At 36.1% G+C, this 21121-nt stretch overlaps 1 protein-coding gene across 2 annotated transcripts in view; it reads left to right on the top strand.

The window, feature by feature from the left end:
- LOC149530779 (uncharacterized) overlaps positions 1-3919 on the top strand; it is a 34205-nt gene extending 30286 nt beyond the window's left edge. For both annotated transcript variants that reach the window (XM_089810928.1, XM_089810933.1), the window contains one exon: positions 3627-3919. In XM_089810928.1, coding sequence (XP_089667054.1) covers positions 3627-3749 — 123 coding nt within the window. In that variant the 3' untranslated portion in view covers positions 3750-3919. The remainder of the gene's footprint in view (positions 1-3626) is intronic.
- Positions 3920-21121: the final 17202 nt, after the last annotated feature.

The raw sequence follows: 21121 nt of genomic DNA, 5'->3' as shown, positions 1-21121 counted from the left end.
TGTAGGAGGAATTCTAGAAGGTTGTGGATAAGTCATGCATAGGGTGGTAAGTGCCTATTTAAGCAAGGCATATGAGCATTTCTAATCAAGCTCAAGGAGAAGCTCGAGAAGAAGGTGAAAACTTAAGGAGTAGCTTGAGAAGTAGAAGCTCAAGGGGAAGCTTGAGGAGTAGAAGCTCAAGGAGAAGCTTGAGAAGGAGAAACTTGAGTAGTAGAAGCTTAGAAAGCTTGGAAGTTGTGAGAGAGAAGGAGGAAGTGAAGAGTGAGTTTTCTTGAGTCTGTGGACAGAGCGTCGAATGTGAGGTAGTTTACAGCAGGATTGTGATGGAGTTGTGAGTGTGGATAGAGCGCCGAATGTGAGGCAGTTTACACTTGGATCTTGGATTAAGTTTGTGAGAAGAGCTAGTGACTGCGATTTAGAAACAAGGATGTTGCTTGGTGGCTTGCGAGCACAAGTTGAGATCTCAGAGGTTTCTACCAGAGTGTGGATCTGGACTAGCTTGGGTTTGGATTGGATCTTGAGAGATCTTGAAAAAATGTTATTGTAATTGCTATTGAATTTTCAGGTATAATAAAATTGTCTTCATATTGTTGCATTACTGGTTGTGAGTTGGTAAGGGTGGTGTGGCCCTTCGTCAGTGGTATCAGAGCGTATCTACATTACTTTTGAAAATCCTTGTTCTAGTTCCAATTATATCTTAGGAAGTCAGGAAAGATTGTGGGAGATAACACTAACGGAGGTGCGTTGGATCTTGAAATTCGGTTTTGTCTGGAAATTTTTGAGAAACTCCCAAAATCCCAAGTCTTTAATTTAACTCCTACGAAACCACTCTCAACATTTTGACAGTATTTATATACAATATAACTTAAACTTAAGAAAGAAAATAAATATAACTAAAATATTTATTTTATATAATTCAGTTCACCCTCCAAACTGAAGGAATTGAAAGAAGGATCGGGAGTTAACTTGCAAAATGAAGAATCCTGCAAGTAGGTCAGAACCTGACTATGTCTTAAGACTCCAAATTCTCAACACTATGTTAGAATGCAACCTCATTTCAAGATTCCCAACCTCAACAACCCTAAAAATTCTGCCCAAGTCTAGATGATTTCTAACTAAAGGGCAAGATTCAAGTACAAACTGATGAAAAGAACCAAGAGGATGAGTGAGAGGAGGAATCAAGTAAACCCGAGAGCAGGTCAGAATCCGACCACCTCTCAGGGTTCTCATTCTCAAGAGACCCCAGAATTCCACTGTCCTTTCCATGTAGAATCTTGACAAGTGGTAAAATTCCACCCAAGTTTAGGGGCATTTCAATGCTAAACTTCAACTCCAAGTTGATAAAAATGATGCAAATTAAGAAGGAAAGAGGAAAATCAAATGAAATCTTGAAGGAAATTTATCAATTTTGGAGATTGATGTAGATTAAAAATCAGAACTTGGAGTGAATTTCAATCAGCCAGGGGTGGAAATCAGACTGAACATAAATATGAGCCTTCAAAATGAGTTTGAAATCAGAAAATAAGAGTTTCAAAAAGGACAATGCAAATATGGTGAAATCAAAATTTATCTTGACATAGGGTCGGTATCCGACCTCATGTTAGGATTCTCAATCCTGACATTACCCTATTTTAGACATTCAAAATGGCTGAAGGGCAAAATTCTGATGCAATATCTGATGGAAAAGGGAAGAGATTATCAAAATGAAGGGCCAAAGTTGGAAGATTCAATTGAATCAATAAGGTCTTGAGAATTTACAAGATCCAATGAAGAAAAGGATAATCTGGAGAGGTCAAAATCCTACCACCTCTCAGAGTTCATAATCTTGACAAGTCATCAGATTTCTGCCCCCTTCTCTGTGTAAAATATTGACAACTCCAAATCGAGCCCAAGTATGAAGATTCTTCAATGAAATTCTCAATTCCAAGTTGAAAGAAATGGTGAAAAATCAAGACCAAAGGCAAAATCTATGGGACTTTCAAGGAAGAATATTGATTTTCAGAGGAAGAAATGGGTTAAAGTTAAATGGAAATGGGCTTCAATCAGCTACAAATTGCTAGCAAAAGACTGATGAAACAATAGAGGGGCAGTTTGACCGCCCATAAAATAGTAGGGGTAGGGGCCATAGAATAGTAGGGCAACGGCCCAACTCTCCTCTTGCCATATAAATAGTAGGGCCACCGTGTGTGGGGTTGGGTGCCCTTTATTATATTATTCCCTATAGAATTGTAGGGGGCCGCTCTCCACGCACGCATTGGTGCAGAGGTAGATTACTATTGGAAGTCAGGTTACAATAAAAGATAGTTTTGACATAGAGTCCGATTCTGGTCACTTGCCAGGATTCAAAATATCAACATGGGGTAAATTTATGCCCAAGAATAAGAAACGATAGCGGGCTTGAGATCAATTAAATAATGCTCGAAATCAGGTCGCACGCGTGACAAGAGAAATTGAAACTAACAGGCAAATTATTCAAATCGACTTTATATTGAAGGATAAAATGGTGATTTAACCTGTGAACTTTTTCTAATTAAGCAAGTCAATCTTTTCAAGGGAATTAAAACTTCTAATTTAAATTTGATTGCCCAAACAAGGCCATTCCAGCCCAACCTAAAGGCATCACTTTTCATCCTAAGGAACGTACTTATATAAGGGATGGAGCTGATTTCATTTTCCATCATATCATTTCTCTTCTCCATATGTAAGTCGAATTCACAATAAAAGAACATCAATTTTATTCATATTTCAATTTTAATTTTCTTCCTTTTTAGTCCAAATTTATCATTTGGCAAGTTGCAATTATGATTTATCTTCATTTTCTAGCCTAGATTTTGTAATTTCTAAATTGATTTCATTTGCAAAATTGGTGATTTATCCCTTGTAAAACCCTTTATAATATTGACTTCCCTATTATGAAATCGCCACCTCTTGTGATAAAAAGATAAATCGAAACTATTAGGCAAATTATTCAAATAGATTTTATGTTGAAGCATAAAATGGTGATTTGAAATTTGAACTTTTCTAATTGAGCAAGTCGGTCTCTTTAAAGGCATTAAGATTTCTAATTTAAATTTAATTGGCCAAATAAGGGCTGATCAACCCAACCAAAAGACATCCCTTTTCAATGTTTCATCCTAAGGAACCTACCTATATAAAGGAGGGAGTTGATTTCATTTTACATCATGCCATTTCTCCTCTATGAGCAGGTCAAATTCGCCATAAGAGAACATCAATTTTATCACAAGGGGCAATGATTTCGTGATTGGAAATTTGATGTTATAGAGGGTTTTAGAAGGGATAAATCATTGATTTTGTAAGTGAAATCAATTTAGAAATTACAAAATTTGGGCTTGAAAATGAATAGAAATCATAATTGCAACTTGCCAAATGATAAATTTGCGCTGAAAAGGAAGAAAATTGAAATTGAAATTGAAGTTTGCTAGAAAGGAGAGTTACAAAGAAATAGAAAAAATTGAATTTCAGAAAATTGAAAATTCTTAATCAAATTCCTTTAATAGAGTACAAACTCAATCTAGTTGAGATTTCATGCACGCTTTTAAATTTCCTTAATATTATTTATACTCATCATTTTGCGAGTTTAATAAAATTTTCATTTGTTTTGCAAGGTGATTATTGAAGGAGACGATTGGAGAGTGAAAGATGGAAGCGAGCTTAGGCTCAAAACTTCAATGGAGAAGGAGGTTCAAAATCAGATTATCAAAGGGCCAATGTTCAAGAAAGAAAGCTAAAATGAAAAACCCCAATCCAAGATCAAGATAAAAAATGAATGCCAAGAACAAGTTATGAAGGAAAAGGGATAAATCTACAAGCAAAAGAAATCATCACAAGCTTAAATTTCCTTCGGAAACCCAAATTCACTTTGAAAGATCCCACTACATGAAAACAACTATCAGTTCAAGCGAGTTTAAAATCAGGGCAATGAGAAGATTGTTAGAAGATGGAGAAAATTTGAGACAATGAAGCTATTAATGTTAGTGTAGTTTCAATTAGATAAAACCCATTATATATGTATGTATGTATATTATATAAAAAAGAAGATATTATCACATTCTTAATCATGATATAAGCAAATATTATTGATAACTAATGATAGTTAAAGAGACATGTCTCTACGGAGACATGCCTCTTAATATATATGTACGTACATACGTATGTACGTATGTATTGAGAAGGTAAGTTGAAACATACATAAAATCTACTAGTATTATTACAAGATACATCAATGAAAAATCTATTAAAATTCAACATGGTGTCACAACACGTTTTAAAATTCAACATCTTAGGAGGTGGAGCTATTATAGGTTTCACTATTGAGCCTAATTAAAAATACTGTTAAGTCTTGATTCAAGGTCAAGGACAAAGTTTGTAAGGTTTTCTTAGAATTAATAATGAAATTATGAGAAGCATTTTATATGGTCTTGTTGAAGATTAAAATTATATTATGAGATCAAGTATACTTAAGCTCATTATTGACACAAGGAAATATATTACTGGCAATTCAATATGTGTTGTGTATTATATCTTGAGTTTGATGAAGACTAGTGAAATATTTGTGGGGTCCATCTCTAATGACTCATGTTAAGGTTGCCTGAGTTAATTCTAAAGAGCCGATGCAATAATTATCTATGATAATGTATTGTTATTGAAGATCAACATTATTTTAATAACCTTCCAGTTTGAGAATTTATATGTGAAGAAGTATTAATATTATTAAACTGGACTCATGAACCTAGTAAAATATTAATATTAAATATTTTATTCGGTAAGAACTGAGGTTTTCTTGCTGCTTCTCATGAACCTTGAACTAATGTTAACAAGTGCTACATAGTGGCTTAGTACTTGTCTTTAGTTTTTATATAAATCTAATTTCAATTTAATAAATTTATTATAGTATGTTAAGAAAAAATATTATAAATATAATTATTAATATATTATAAATAAGTTATAGTATGAAAATAGTAATATTTTCATAATAATAATAATATTTCTAAAACAATTATATAATATAAATAAATTTATCTTTTTAGTATTTTTAATGACAAAAATTATATTATAAGAAAATATAATTAAGCCGAGAGGCTTTCTACAGTGGCAGCAATCTTCAATATAAACATTTTTTATTTTGAAAAAAATTTGATGTTCATTTACATGTCAGAAAAATAAAATAGAAATAGACTAAATATAATTATAATTAAAATCGTGAAAATTGCAAAGAGGAAATGGAAATAAAAATGAGGCAGATCAAGAGTCTTGAATCATTTCCTCACGTCTTTTAGGCTCACATAAATATGCGATGATGAAAATTATGAGATTATGAAAATAGACGCCTTGAGAAGGATAGCTCTCGGCTTATATATATATATATATATATATATATATATATATATATATATATATATATATATATATATATATATATATATATATATATATATATATATATATATAAAAGCTAGTATTAAACTATTAAAATCTAAATCAACATACTTACATTAAAAAATTATTAAACAAATATGAATCACACTAGTTAGTTTTAAAATCTATCGGGCCAATATAGGTAAATGAGTTCACCCAATCAAATTGTAGAAAAATATTTTCTAAAAATTGTAAAGTTAAAAATCTTGTATCTATAATATGCAATGTAATAGTTTGATAAACAAAATTTAAAGAATGATTAATTCCAACTCATAGAAACCAAAAATTTTAATCTAGCCTACCAGCAAGCACTAATAAATAACATATCAATAACTTGCTACTTTGACCAAACAAATAAATTGAATAATTGACTGAAGAATAGATTTTGGGTTTATTTTATATATTAAGTATGCCATCACTTTGCAAATAAACCTTATATGCTGGGAAAGGAATTAGTAATTCATGGTGAAACATTTGTGGAACTCGTGCTTGTTTTACTATATGATAAGTGCTACTGTTTAAAAATTGGTCCTCTAATTATTTGGCATGATAAATTAATGTTTGTTGGACAATCATTGGAGGTCCTCAATATAATTGCCGATACTTTTACATTTTGATGGATGTCTTGTAATGTGGAAGAGATTGATATGCCATTCAAAGAATATAGTGAAGCTTAATATTTAAAATCAACCCTTTGAAGACTCCCAAAGACTTATGATATATTTGCAGACAAATTTTTGTATCGAGGTCCTAATTGAAAACCTAGACATATCAAAGTTCAAAAAATTCCACATTGTCAAATAAGTAGTTGGAACACTTTCTAGTATGAACACCAGGTATAAGGCAAGCGATGATTGTAGGATTGACTAACATTGATGACCATGATTGGCACTATATGAAGGCTAGAAATTAAATGCCTAATGATGGATTCTAAATATGTCACTTTGAATAATTCAATGGATATAGGTTTTCATTATGTATAGACTAGTCTCTTAGATAAGTTTCGATTTCCATTAGAATATTTGAAGGTGAATAAGAAACTTGTAGATTAATGAGAGATAGACAAAATCTCAAGAGGAGAAAACTTAGATGCCATGAATGAGCACACCAAAATCTAAGTGAAGATTGTTGTAAGTAAACCCAAGATAAGGAGAGAATTATTTTTTATTATTATATCTTGAGAACTATCTTTATTTAATTTTTTGTAGTTAATCTTTTATTTTTATTTTTATATGAGTTATTTGTCTTGATCTTTTCCTTTTTCTTGAAGAAAAATATTGGATTTAGAGGGAGTCTAACACTTCATCTGAGGCAACATTGGATGAGGAGCTCAAATGATTAATATTCAGATGGTCTAAAAATTCATGTGCGTGACTGCATGATTTTGATGGGTCAACCCCCTGTGTACATCATGACGAAATGACAACTTCCAAATGATTATCACTTGTATCTATAGAAGTTATTGAAAGGTGATGATCTTACAATAATCCAATCTTTTATTATGAACATCTTATTATCACTAGTAGAAATATGACCAAAAATGACTATGTGACTAAAAGTTTTAGCCATGTGACTAAAACATCTAGTCATGTGGCTAAAACTGAGCAAATTCTACAAAATTTTCCTAATTTCCAAGTATACATGATTAAATAAATGACTGATTTGATTGTTCGATAAAATGACAACTAAATAATTAGAAAAATAAATTAAAATGATTGACCAAATGACTAGATATTTGGTCATCCTAATGAACATGACTAAATGAACAAAGATTACTCCTTTACACTAACATTTGATAATATTATAGACTCATAGGATTGTTTTTGATAAGGTAAACAGGTTTTAAGGGGTCCTGAAACCCATAAGTTTAACAACAAGAAAGGCTGAAAATAAGCGAAAAAATGCCCAGCCAAAACATAAGCCCTACGGCTGAAAATAAGCCCAAAGGCCCAGCCCGAAACAACTGCCCACTAAAAAGGCCAGAGAACCAACCACTTCTGAACTTCCCCCACCGGCTCCTTTCTGCTCCTCTCACCCGTCATGTTTACCTGATCAACTTCCACAATTCTCATGAACTCTGAACTGTGCAAGTTATTTGCATTCGAAAAAATGGTGATGTTTCTTTTATGATACCCGTGAATATACCCCTTTCTGAAAATAATGGTATCGTCCTTTTGAGCGTGTCGAAATGTCAGAGGAAACCCCTTTTGCTGGTGAAAATCACGATGCCAATAATGGCACTTACCATTTATTAAGCAATCTTTATTATCCATAATTGCATTGGATTTGAGCCGTCCTTCCCAAGATTTTATCTTGGTCGATAAGCAACTTTGCCTCCGCCGAAAAATCTTTTTCGGCATGCCAGGTCAGATTATTGGTGGCGTTAACCCCTTTATTAGCAAACCAATCAACGACTGGGTTTGCCTCTCTGTAAACATGAGTGACATGGACCTTATCGAACTCTGTGAGAGTGGCGCAAGTCTCAGCAATTATGTTCGCAATCATCCACGAGGGAGGGGAAATACCATTAATGGTATTAATAATGTTTTTGGAGTCCCCCTCAAGCCAGAGTTTAGTAATCCCAGCTTCAAAAGCCAACTTGACCACCTTACTCGCAGCTCTTGCTTCAGCCAGATGAATAGTCTGGATTCCCAGCGGGGAAGCAAAGGCAGCTATTCCCTCCCCATAGCTATTTCTTATGATTCCACCACAACCTGACGGGCCTGGGTTACCCTTAGAAGCCCCATCAAAGTTGGCTTTTGACCAACCATCTGGGGGGACAAGCCAGCTAGCATCCTGCCTTTTGAGGTTCCTGTCTTTTTCTTTAGCTATCTTTCTGTCCCCTTCTTCTTCTTCTTCCTCCTTCAGCACTTGGAGATTTTCCTTTATATTCTTCGAGACCTTCCTGCCAAGGATTATAGCCGGCTCCTCACTGTCTCTAAATATTCTATTATTCCTTTCCTTCCAAATTCCCCAGCAAAAATGGGGTAGAATCCAGTCCGAGTGATCCTGCCGACCAGCAATCATACAAAGACCTTTCCACTGATGGAAAAAATCCATGAGATTATCCGGTTTGCACCAGAGGGTTTCATTATCATGTGTGATGACATTCCACACCTCCCTGGCATAGTCACATAAGATGAAAATGTGATTTTCGGTCTCAGCCTGATTCTTACACAAGGGACATCTACTGGGCATAACATGTCCTCGCTTCATGAGATTGTCATGAGTAAGGATTTTGTTCTGAAGAGCCAGCCAGTAAAAAATGTTGATCTTTGGAGTGAGACCCAGAATCCAAGCCTCCGCCCAAGGGGCCTTCTCTTTTAAGCTCCAAAGGGAATTATAGCCTGAGGCAACAGAGTATCTTCCATTGGGATTATCCCTCCAGACCAGCTCATCCCCCAAGTTGATAGGAATCATGGAATTGAGCATAAGCATTATAGGAGTCAAGTCCTCAGAGATGAGGGATAGGTCACTCCATTCCTGGCCATTCCAATAATCACAAAATTTGGACCCAATTTGATCAGTACAAGCTTGCATCCATCTCTCAAAAACAAGGTTATTGATAAGTGGATCTTGGGAAAGCCATCTATCCGACCAGAACTGGATGTCCTTCCCATTTCCCAATTTCCATGATATCCTGGCCTTAGCCAGGTCCCTGGCTTTCATGATCCCATTCCAAATGTTCGATCCTTTTGGGATATCTTCATTAAAAAGGGTGAAAAGAAGAGTGGGTCTTCTAAGGTACTTGTTTACCAGGGTGTCCCTCCATTCATCAGTGCTACTGAAGATCCGCCATATTTGTTTAGCTAGGAGAGCCTTATTGAGGTGGGTGATCTTTCTAATGCCCAGACCTCCGTACCTCTTAGGGAGGCAAACCTTCTCCCAAGCAACAAGAGGGTATATTTTCTTCCCTTCATTACCATTCCAAAGGAAGTCTCTCTGGATTTTCTCCATTCTTTCAGCTATTTTCCTCGGAATTCCAAAGAGGCTCAGGGCGTAGATTGGCAGATTTTGAAGAGAAGATTTGACTAAGAGGCATTTTCTCGCTTGACTAAGAGAGACCCCTTTCCAACTAGCCATCTTCCTGTTGAATCTGTCCAAAATACCATTCCAAAAAGACTCCGGGGGTGAGGATCCCAAAGGGAGACCAAGATAGGTAGAGGGGAAAGAGCCTACCCCACAACCCAGAATCTTGGCGATTTTTCTTTGTCTAACCTCAGAGGTGTTGATGTAAAAGAGCGAGCTTTTGTTCCAATTAATCAGCTGACCCGTCCCACTGGAGTAAGTATCAAGAATCTTCTTTAGGGCTCTGGCCTCTTTGACAGAAGCTTCCCCCCCCAAGATAGTATCGTCAACAAATTGCTGATGAGTGAAGGGAACACAATTAGAGGAGGGAAGGATCCCTTTGATACAAGCCTCACGCTTTCTACAGTCTATAATCCTTCCTAAGCATTCAGCTAAAATGATGAACAAAATGGGCAAAAGGGGGTCTCCTTGTCTGAGGCCTCTGGAAGGTTTGAAAAAATTAGAAGGGACTCCATTAACCAGAACAGCCAAGGAGGAGGTGGACACCAATTGAGAGATAATTTTGCAAACTTTACTGTCAAAGCCAAAAGTCGAGAGGACCTTCCCAAGGAGAGACCAGTCCACCCTGTCATAAGCTTTAGAAAGATCCAGTTTGAGAAACATACCTTCCCGTTTGGATGCCTCAAGAGAGTGGATGACTTCGTGCACCATCTGGACAGAATCCAAAATTTGTCTCCCTGGAACAAAACCCGATTGATGTTGCGAGATTATCATGGGCAAGATCTTGAGCATTCTTAAAGTGAGAACTTTAGAGATGATCTTGTAGAGTGAGTTGCACAGACTAATAGGTCTAAAGTTGTCCAACGAGTCCGCCCCAGGGGATTTAGGAATGAGAACCACAAAAGTCGAGTTTAGCTCCTTGAGAATAGATTTGGCTCCAAAGAATTCCTGGACAGCCTGAACAACCTCTCCCATGATCACCGGCCAGAACCTTTGGAAGAAAAAAGTGGGAAAACCGTCCGGGCCTGGAGCCTTGTCAGCAGGCAGAGAAAAGAGAGCCTCTCTAACTTCCGAAGCATTAGGAATAGAACAGAGCTGTTTATTATGGATAGGTTGAATGAGCTGAGGGGTACAGTGTAACAAATCCTCCTGGTCCAAATTGGAAAGCATTGGGTCCTCAGAGAGAAGGCTAGAGAAAAAGGAAACAGCTTCTTCCGAGATGGCAGATTCTTCAGTTAACAGCTCCTGCCCCTTTCTGATACCATAGATCCTGTTACTAGCACGGTGCTTGAGGGTGGTTAGGTGAAAAAACTTAGTGTTCCGATCTCCTTCCTTTAGCCAGGTGATCCTCGATCTTTGCCTCCAAATTTTTTCTTCCTTATTAATAATGTTATGAATTTCAGACAGGGTCTTGAGCTCCGAAACCCTGTTGGTCTCAGTGTAACCTTCCTTCTGAATGCAATCTTGGATAATAGTTAGATTATCAAATAACTCTTTCTTTTCATGGAAGATATGACCAAAATCAGACTTGTTCCAAATTTTAATCATCCTCTTCACATTGCTAAGTTTTCTGGTGACTCTGAACATGGTTGAGCCCTCCACCTCTATCCCCCACCATTTCTTGATATTATCCATGAGGTCAGGGTGAGAGGTCCACATTTTCTCAAACCTGAAAGGATGGTATCTCCTGTGTACCAGAGGGGAAACTAAAAGAGAAATGGAAGAGTGGTCCGAACCAATTCTGGGAAGCAAAGATAGTCTGCAGCTGAAGGATTGAAGCCAGTCCAAAGATATAAGAGCTCTATCCAGCTTAACCTGAATGCAATCATGGCCTTTTCTCTTGTTTGACTAGGTAAAGGATCCGCCCTTAAGCTCTACGTCCATAAGGGCCAGATTATTTATGAAGTTAGAAAGATCCTGTTTACTTTCCCAATCCGGGGGCATACCTCTCTTTTTCTCTTTATCTTCTAGCGGTGTGTTAAAGTCTCCCATGATTATACCTTTCTTAATGTCACAATCTTGCACCATATTACCAACTTTGGTCCAGAAGTTTTTTCTATCTCTCTTATTATTGGGGGCGTAAATATTCACTAAAAACCAGGAATCATTGGTGTGCAAATGTTGAACTCTGTAGAAAAGAATGTTATCTTCATCATACTCAGCTACTATATTGAAATACTTATCATTGAAAAGTAACAGCAGTCCTCCAGACGCTCCTTCAGAGTTAGAGGCTATGCCCTTCATGCTATTGTTGAACTTAATATTTTCCATCCTTTCCTTCTTCATTTTAGTTTTCTGGATTAGAAACACATCAGGCCTTTGGTCCCTTATCATATTTCTAATAACTTCTTGCTTGTGGATTCCATTGAGTCCACGAATATTCCAAGATAAGATCTTCATGATTTAACTACTGAACATGCTTCTTGGATGGTGCGCTGCGTACCATCCATAATGTTTCTTCTGGCTTCCTCTTTCCTGATTTCATTCTTGTTTTTCCTTCCCACTAGGTTAGATTTGTGGCCAAGATCAGCCTTGGCCTTGCTTCTAGTAGAAGGGGGAGATACCGAAGAAGGGTCCCTGCTATTCTTCTTCTTTCTACTCCTGACTTCTGTCCAGGGATTCTCTTCTCCCTCTAGTCCTTTGTCCAGCCAAGCATCAATTCTCGCCAAATCTTCCATTGTCGATGCAGACAGCCTCTCTATGATTCTGTTTACTGTTGAAGGGGGGGGACAACACACCGGGTTAGGGTCCTGGGACATGGGTTCCCCCTCCTTTAGTTCTTCCATGGAGTTCGGGACAAAGGATAGTTTCAAGTCATCCCCCTGAGAATCCAGAGGGGGAAGAGTCATATTTTCACCTGTCTCCTCAGGTTTCTTCTCAGATTCCTTCGCATTGGGGAGAGGTGTTGAATCGTCTTTCACTCCTTTCTCTTCTCCCCCTCCTACGTTTCCAGTCGCCCGAGGAGGCCCTAATTCCTCTTGGGGTGCATTAGGAGCAGTATTTGTTTTTCCTTCTGCCTCTCCATTTGCCTTGACTTGCGATGCTTTTTTCCTCCATTCTTTTTTGGGATCTAGAGAATCTTTTATCCCCCCTTGTGGACGAGCCTTTCCCACCGTACTCTTCCCTTTGAAAAGTGGGCATGATCTAGCCTTGTGGCCAGCCTTCTTGCAATGGAAACAAACAAAAGGCACACTTTCATAGTCAATCTTTTGAGATCTGTTTCCTAGACGAGATTGTAGTTCTAAAACTTGAGGCATGTCCTGGCCTTCGATGAATCCTACACAAATTCTTGCGTAGTTCAATCTTTTCTTAGCTGCTGTGACAGGGTCAATGGAGAGGAGCTCTCCAAAGGTCCTGGCTATGCCATCAAAGACATCCTCATGCCAATATTCCAAAGGAAGTTCCAGAAGTCTTAACCAAACTGGAACCTGAGATTGGAAATCATTGTTCAAATCCAAGTTGGATGTCCATTTTTGCAATATTAGGTTGGATCTGCCCAAAGACCAGTTCCTAGCACATAGTATACGGGAAAAATCTTCCGAGCAAGAGAACTCGAAAGACATGAAGCCTTTGGCCATAGCAGTCACTTCTACATGCCCTTTAAGGTCCCATTTTCTCCTGGTAAATGTCCTCACTACATCAATATTAGGTCTTGGCCCTACAAATTTTCCTACCAGAGTGTTCGCCATGCTTAGGATATTGTGGTCAATAATTTCCCTAGGGATTTCTAGAGAAAAAATACCTTTCTCCTTATCATATTTGTCAATGACTTTTGGGAAAGACGATTTACCTGATGGTTTTATCCCGAATAGATTCGACCAGCGTCCCCATGCCCCAGACGGCCCACTGCCCACATGGGGGGGAGGGGGAATCTTCTCACCTGGATGGGGCATCATAACTCGTGGGTCCCCATCCTTTGAGGCATCCTCATCTTTCCCCTTGGTTTCCTGCCCTGCGCTTGTTGCATGCCTTGCTGCATGCCCTCCTGCAGACGTGCTCTCCTGTCTCCCGCCTTTCTCCAGATTCGAAACAACGTGATTTGAATTGCAGTTCCCGCCCGCTCCATCCCTCTCTCTCACCGTGCCCATGATACTCATGGAGAGAGTATGTTATTCATAGGATTGTTACCATAGTGGGCTATAAGAATTGTTCAGATCACCCAAAATTCTACTAGTGTTATCTTGCTTAACTTAATTTAAAACATTTGAATGGTTAGATACTAGCATCAAGGTCACCATCCCACGTGTTATTGTAGTTCATATAATTCTATTATTGTGTTATAGTACATGTTTCCCCATTTTTACATTTTTACTTTAATTTTATTACATTTAAAATTTAATATTTATTAGATGATCATAACTTTTCATCTTAATAAATTTTCTTTACCTAATATTACTTAAATAGCCAAAACCTCTTACTAAATAAATAATATTTATTTAACTATCAAATTCAAAATTTTAATAAATATTAATTAAATCATGATATTTGCAATTTAAAGATAAAATCCCTTCCTATAAACTAGCGGAGCATACTTTGCAAGTTTTTTCTTTTAATAAAATTCAAAAGAGCCTTATTGTGTGGTGATACCCTCAAAATAGTTCAGATTATTTCTTACATTATCACATTTATCTACCTGTTGATTTTGAAGACTAGGGTTTCTATGACCCTAAGAGTTTCTCATAGATTTTAAAGGTTTTATAAAGGAGCTTTAAAGAGAAGTACGTAGAATTTTCTATGAAGACATGGATCTATATAGGTATGCCCCCCTCACATTGTCTTTACACTTGCATTAACTGAATTGTTTAGAAAACTATTTCTCCTAAAAAAAATTTACGTGTTTTGTGATTTGAAGACTACACGTGATATTCTATGTCCCAAATATATAAATTAGACCTCAAATCCAACTTTATTTGCGTTCCTCTGTGAATTTTGATAGTTTCATTCCACATTCCTCAACTTCTTTCTCTATTGCACTCTTAGTTGTGGCTAGGGTTTAATTTATTGTAATTCTAAAAACTATGCACATGATTGCATGATTCAGGGGAGAATTGTGGTTGTGTACAAGTATCCAAGCTAACAAGCCTACAACATACAAAACTATGACCTTTTTAATTAATTTCAAATCAACTTTATGAGGTATTTAGCCACTTTTTTCAAAGAAAATGAGCATTTTCTCTTATCTTGGATACCTAAACACTTTACATGAGAATGCATAGTTGCACATAGTACAAATGGACTGAGTTTATTAGTGTAGGCAATAAAATTGATCAAGCCACACAATTGAATTGTTGTTTAGAGAAGCTCTGTTGTCATCAGTATTGAGAATCAAACCTATTAATATACAATACAATTGTCTTTGATGGTTGTTAAGAAATTTATGTTAGATATTTGGTGCCAAATGGGAGTTCTCTCTCATTAGGTAGGCAAACTATTTGGTAAAATTCCTCAAAGAAGTTGTGCAAGTATTTGAATGCTATTTTGCAAGCAATAATAACTATCCTCTTTCCTCTATGAGAAAAAAGTATACTAATGTCAAAAATTATTACACTAGCAAATTAACACATTTGTTTATACAATAAAAACCTAGTATAAAACTTTATTGTTATTATTTGAAAATAGATAAATTTAGGATAACACTAATTTATTATCCAATTAACCTTATGAGTAATGGTTCTATGTTTTGCAATGTGTTTCCATTATAAAACTAATTGAAACATCTTGTTTATTTAATCTCAAACTAACTCATATCCACATTAGTAGATGTTAAAGATCACATCTTATCTTGTAACTCTAATTTATTAATTTTATACTTAATGGGGGTGTCGCATCATATTTGATTAATTTAGTACAATAAATATAATGTTGTTAAACTATTAAAATACTGATATGAGTTACAAATGTAAATTTGGGTCACTAAATTTTTATACCATTTTACTTATTATTAATATTATATTATAGAAATAATAGCAAAATATGTTATCGTTTTCCTTGATAAAATAATATCAGCATTGTTGACATTAAGGTCAATTTGTCTATTAGTGACTCAATACTTAGTTGGTTACATTGCTACCAAACTCTACAATTGCTACCGAGCTTATCATTCATTTAGTAGTGTTAACCAAGTGTCTCAGTTGCTATTGATCTAAACAAACAGTTTGCAATTCATGCCAAGCTTCACAACATCTATTGAGCATCAGAGATAGTTTATAGTATAGCCCGAGCGTAGCAGTATCTACTGAGCTATCCAGTAGAAGTGATGAAGACTAGTGTTAACCAAGCTCTGTAGTGTTAACCAAGCTGACCTTGTAGTATTAACAAAGTGAATCTAGTGTTGATCAAGTCATGTAATGTCAACTGAGTGATTCAACAGCTACTGAGTTTCTCAATGTTCATTGAGTCACATAGTGTTGAAAGAGTTTGAGCTACTCAAAAGTGATCAATATGGATGAAGCTTCAACTTCAACCAAGTGTCAGAGTTTTTCGAGTGTTGATAGTGTTTGCTGAGTATTAGAACATCATCGAGTTTGTCTTTAGAATCCAAGTTATAGTAGTTAGGCCAACTTTGTGAATTATGATGATTTTGGTATTTTAGCCAACTCCTAAAGATAATGAATTGAATTGGTATATATGTAATGCATTGTATCATATCCAAATTAGTATGTGATGAAACATAAGAAGTGTATGAGAGAAAATTGAAGAAGGATACAAGTAGTATAAGGGACAACAAAGATTTATCTATCACAGCTAGTGGATCATTGTAATAAAGGAAACTCATTCAAAAAATCAGAGTTGCAGATCAGAGATCAGCCACTGATTCATTCTAATAAGCATATCAATCAAATCCTTTAATCGAGTGGACTTAATAATCTTTTGCTAAATCTCCTAACAAAGTCCATACTTCATTGTATGTTTGTAAATCCTTTGACAAGGTGGACCTCATAGTCTTATTGCTCCTAACAAGGCATATCACTAGAAGTGATCAATTGTAAGCCTTAACAAGTTAAATTTATACTGCAATACTAAGCTTGTGGGTATTATCCTAAGTCACAAGGTTCAAGTTCGAGTTCAAGTTCAACAACTATGAAATTCAAATGAAGTTCGAAAATCAAAAAAATTGGAAAAAAAAATTGACATAAAATTTGCCTTATGTAATTTTCAAAAAAATATAAGAATATATTATTTATTTATTATATGTTTGAGTTTCATGCAAAGAACTTTTCAAGATAAGGCTACAATATAAAACATGTTTCCATGTCCAACAATATATCCAATAAATCATCAAAATAGTTTGACATTACAAAATAGAAATAAATAATCATTATAATAATTATAATTTCCAAAAATAAGTATAATATTTTAATATAAATATTTACAATTATAAAAATTATAATATTTCAGTATATAATAATAAATATACAATGTTTAATATATGAAAAAATAACAATTGTAAAATTTATAAAATTTAAAAATATTTAATATTTGTATAATATTTAAAATTTATTAAATTTTTATCACAACAATTTTAATTGAAGTAACATATATTAATAAAAAATAGTAATATAATTAAAATGTCTATAGATCTAATGGAAATAATTTAATTGTAATAATATTATAAATCTAATTATAGTAACTTTAATGACAATAATTTATATTCATGCTAAAAGATAAAATATGAAATGACAATCTTAATATAATAAACCTAAACCTAAAAACACAAAATTAAAATCTTATGAGTTTATAACTATTAAAATCTTAGACGGAGGCGAAAGACAAGTTGCAGTGACAAGTCATTAGGGGAGACTGAGGAGTTGCAGAGACGACGAGAGTTGTCCAATAGATTTGAATCTACGATTTGAATCCGTAAATAGATAGCCACAATTTTGGTCAACAACCAAACACAGATGAAAGAGTTGCCTCCGATGCTAAGAAAAAAAAAGATGGAAGTCTAGCAACCGGTGCTCAGAAAAACATAGTCTAAAGCCCTAGCCATTGCAGCTCACGAAAGCACAGATAAAAGCCCTAGCTGTCATTGCTCGTAAACTGTTGGTGCATTCTAAGTTTGCAGATGGCTTTATTTATAGTGAAAACTTGGTCGAAAATTATAAAATATGGGGTGATAAAATTGTGTTTTTCAAGACTACATGAGCATTTTATTCGTTCATACGAATTTTGGACAAATTTTAACGAATTTATTTTGGTTTTTTGTGGTTCGCCAAATTTTGAATCTGAAACCGAAAATTCAGCGAACCCTGTGACTTAGATATCATCCCCACTCTAGTTTCGCTTTCTAATTGGAAGGTTTCTAGGTCACCATATCTTGTATCAAAGTATTACGAATGTCTTTATTGCTTTCATTCTTTCATGCATGCAATTAGATTAGAATAATATAATAAGGATTAATTGGTGAAGTTAAAATTTTATTAGTTCTTGATTCCCCTCTCCCCTCTTAGTAACCTAGCCTACCTTATATTTCCAGCAATTGGTATTAGAGCTTTTGGTTCTCACAGAAGAAGTTTAACAACTTGAGATAAGATCAAAGTCAATGAAGGTATACAAGCTAGATAAGGCTACTGAGAATGAAAAGTTGGATCTAGAATTGGCCATTGGATGACTCAAGAAAGAAAAGGAGCAACTCTCTCAATCATTGAAAAGAAGGAAAGATCTTGCAACACAAATGGATGACAATCTCTATATTGAAGAAATAATTGATGACTTATGTCTAGAAATAAATTTAGATGAAGCTAATGCAATAATCAAAGACCTACTAGAGAAGAATTCAAATCTTCAACAAGAAGTTAGAAAGCTAAAAAGAGAGCAAGAAATCCAATCAATTAGAATGTGTGAGGTTATGTGATGCAGGAGCATCTAGAGGTATAAGGGAAATCTTGTGTCAACCAAAAAAATGTACTTAGACTTAGTTTCTATTTCATGTGTTTTCATTTCTGGATACCCATTTGGGTCAAATAAAGGTTCCAACTCTCACAGTTCCACTATCAGTGTTCTAGGATAAAGTATTTGAACATCTTGGGATACATGTAAATGCCAAATAAATAAGAGTATGTAATTGAGCCATCATTTTGGTGAACTAGAAGGTGTAAATTGGTCAGAAGATTGTAATTGTAATTTAGAGCATTCCAAAAAAAGAATTAGGTTGAAAGGTCCCACAATTTGAAAGTTATTGCAATTTTTCGATTTTTGGAGACATCCTAAGAATGCTTCAAAGTCAGGTTAGGGGCATTAAATGACCTTGAACAACAAAAAATGGGGGATGAGAAAAGTTGTCCATAAGGCTATAGAGTGCTTCAAGACCTTTTTGAAAATGTAAACAGTTCGTCAATCAAAGCTACAGTTCAAAAGTTATGCCTCTTGGAAGTTCGGTTACCATTTTTGGATTCTTCTAGATTTGCGCCGACTTCTAATGCAGCTTCTGGAGCCTTCTACTTGGTCGGTGGATGCCAACTAGCACTTTCTAGAATGTATTCCTCATCCTTAACCCTCCGAGGTCTATTTAAGAACATTTCTGGCATTGTAAAAGGTAGTTCGGAGTGGAGTTTGAGAGGAGGTACTGAAAGGAGAAATTATCTCCAGATTTATGATATTGTAAGCCCTTAGGGCATGTTTTGAAGTCTATTTTCTCTGTACTGAATGTATTAGAATATTTACACAGTGAATAAAATTTTCCCTTTCTTGTTGTGTCCACTCTGTGCTTGGGTTGTGTCTCCATCAAGTGGTATCAGAGCTGGTTTTCTTGAGTGTGTAGACAGAGCGCCGACTGTGAGGCAGTTTGCACCACGACTGTGTGGTTGTGGGTTTAAGTTAAGAAGATGCCTCCACGAAGAGAGCGTGGTGAAAGGGCCAGATCTATTAATCTTGAGGAGGTTAGAGCTCTCCAAAGGCAGGTACAAGCATTGCAAGAGGAGCTCTGTAGAGGAACAAATGTTGCCACAGGCGACGAAAGTGAGGAAGACAATGAAGAAGAAGAAATTGGACCAGAAGGGGAATTTGATGGGGAAGTTCTAAATCAAGCAGAGGAAAGGCTTTTTAGGGCCATTACTAAGTTTGGGAAAAGACCTACAATTGATGTGGGTGTATTTTCATGAAATCTAAAACCAGATGAGTTGATCGAGTGGATCAATGAACTGGACGAGTACTTTGAGTATGAGGATATCAGGGATCCAGATAGGGTTAAGTTTGCAAAGGTCAAACTAAAAGGCCATGCCAAAATCTGGTGGCAAGAGGTTCAATTGGAAAGAAATAGAAGAGGAAAGGAGAAGATCACAAGGTGGGATCATATGGTGGACAAATTGAAGAAGAAATTCATTCCTTTTGATTATGAGCTTGATTTGTTTAAGAAGATGCATGGGTTAAAGCAAGCAGGAAAATCGGTCCAAGAATATACAGAGGAGTTTTACCGACTTTTGATTAGAGCAGGGCATGCATAAGCAAATAAGGAAAAGGTTTCTCATTATATTAGTGGGTTGCAACCTAGCATCCAGGAGGAATTAAGTCTGGTAAGAATGACCAACGTTGAAGAAGCATACCAATTTGCCCTACGAGTTGAAGAGAAGCTAAATAAGAGGTTTGAAGGGAGACAAAGAGGGTGTGGTCAAGGAGGAAGGGGTAGTGGTAGGTCATTTGGGGGCCAAAATGAAACCCAAAAGAAAAATGAAGATGTGGGTACTAGCAGGAACCAGAGGAACAAGGGTTTCAACCGCTCCCGTGATCAAGACTTTGGAAATCAGAGAGGAAGAGGTAGAGGACGTTGACGAGGAAGAGGTCATCATTCCTTTGAATGCCCTCAATGAAAAGGAAGGACAGATAGGAGAGCTGAGGGTCAAGCTAGGGTTGCTCATGTGGATGAGGATGCACACTCATCACATTCAGAGGATGCAAAAAGAGGAGAGACTTTAGTAAATGAAAGGGTCCTACTAAGTGGTGAGATTGAACCAGGACAAAGGAGGAGTTTATTCCGTAACAGGTGCAAGTGTGAGGATAAATGTTGTGATGTGATCATTGATGGTGGTAGCACTGATAACTTGGTATCAGAGGAGATGGTCTCTAAGCTGAAGCTCAAGAGGGAGAAACACCCCTAGCCCTATCGGATTGCTTGGGTGAAGGATGATCATAAGGTACTGGTAAGTGAACAATGCTTAGTGAAGTTCAAAATTGGGAGTTACCATGATGAAGTTCTATGTGATGTTATTCCAATGGATGTTTGCCATCTATTATTGGGTAGACCGTGGCGGTTTGATAGGCATGCAGTACATGATGGTCATGCAAGCACATACTCTCTAACAAAGGATGGAGTTCGCCACAAACTAAAGCCCATGAAAAAGGAAGGTGAAAAGGTATGTAGCAGTGCTAGGATTTGTCTTGTTGATGGAAGGAAGTTTTTAGATGGAATGAAACATCAGTGTATGTGTTATGCTTTGATTCCTAGGAAAGATAAAGAAGGTAGTAGTGAAATACCACTTGAAGTTTCAAATTTACTAGGTGAGTTTGGAGATATCATCTTTGATAATTTTCTAGAAGGATTTCCACCAGTAAGGCAAATCAGTCATCAGATAGATTTAATCCCAAGAGCTAGTTTGCCTAACAAGGCTGCTCACAGGTTGACTCCTACTGAAACTGAGGAGCTAAACAGACAGGTGCAGGA

The sequence above is a fragment of the Cupressus sempervirens genome, chromosome 11 (genome assembly GCF_028749045.1).
Source record: "Cupressus sempervirens isolate cs-2001-9-10 chromosome 11, ASM2874904v1, whole genome shotgun sequence".
NCBI lineage: Eukaryota > Viridiplantae > Streptophyta > Pinopsida > Cupressales > Cupressaceae > Cupressus > Cupressus sempervirens.
The sequence above is the reverse complement of the archived record's forward strand: the minus strand, read 5'-3'. Positions and strand labels throughout refer to the sequence as shown.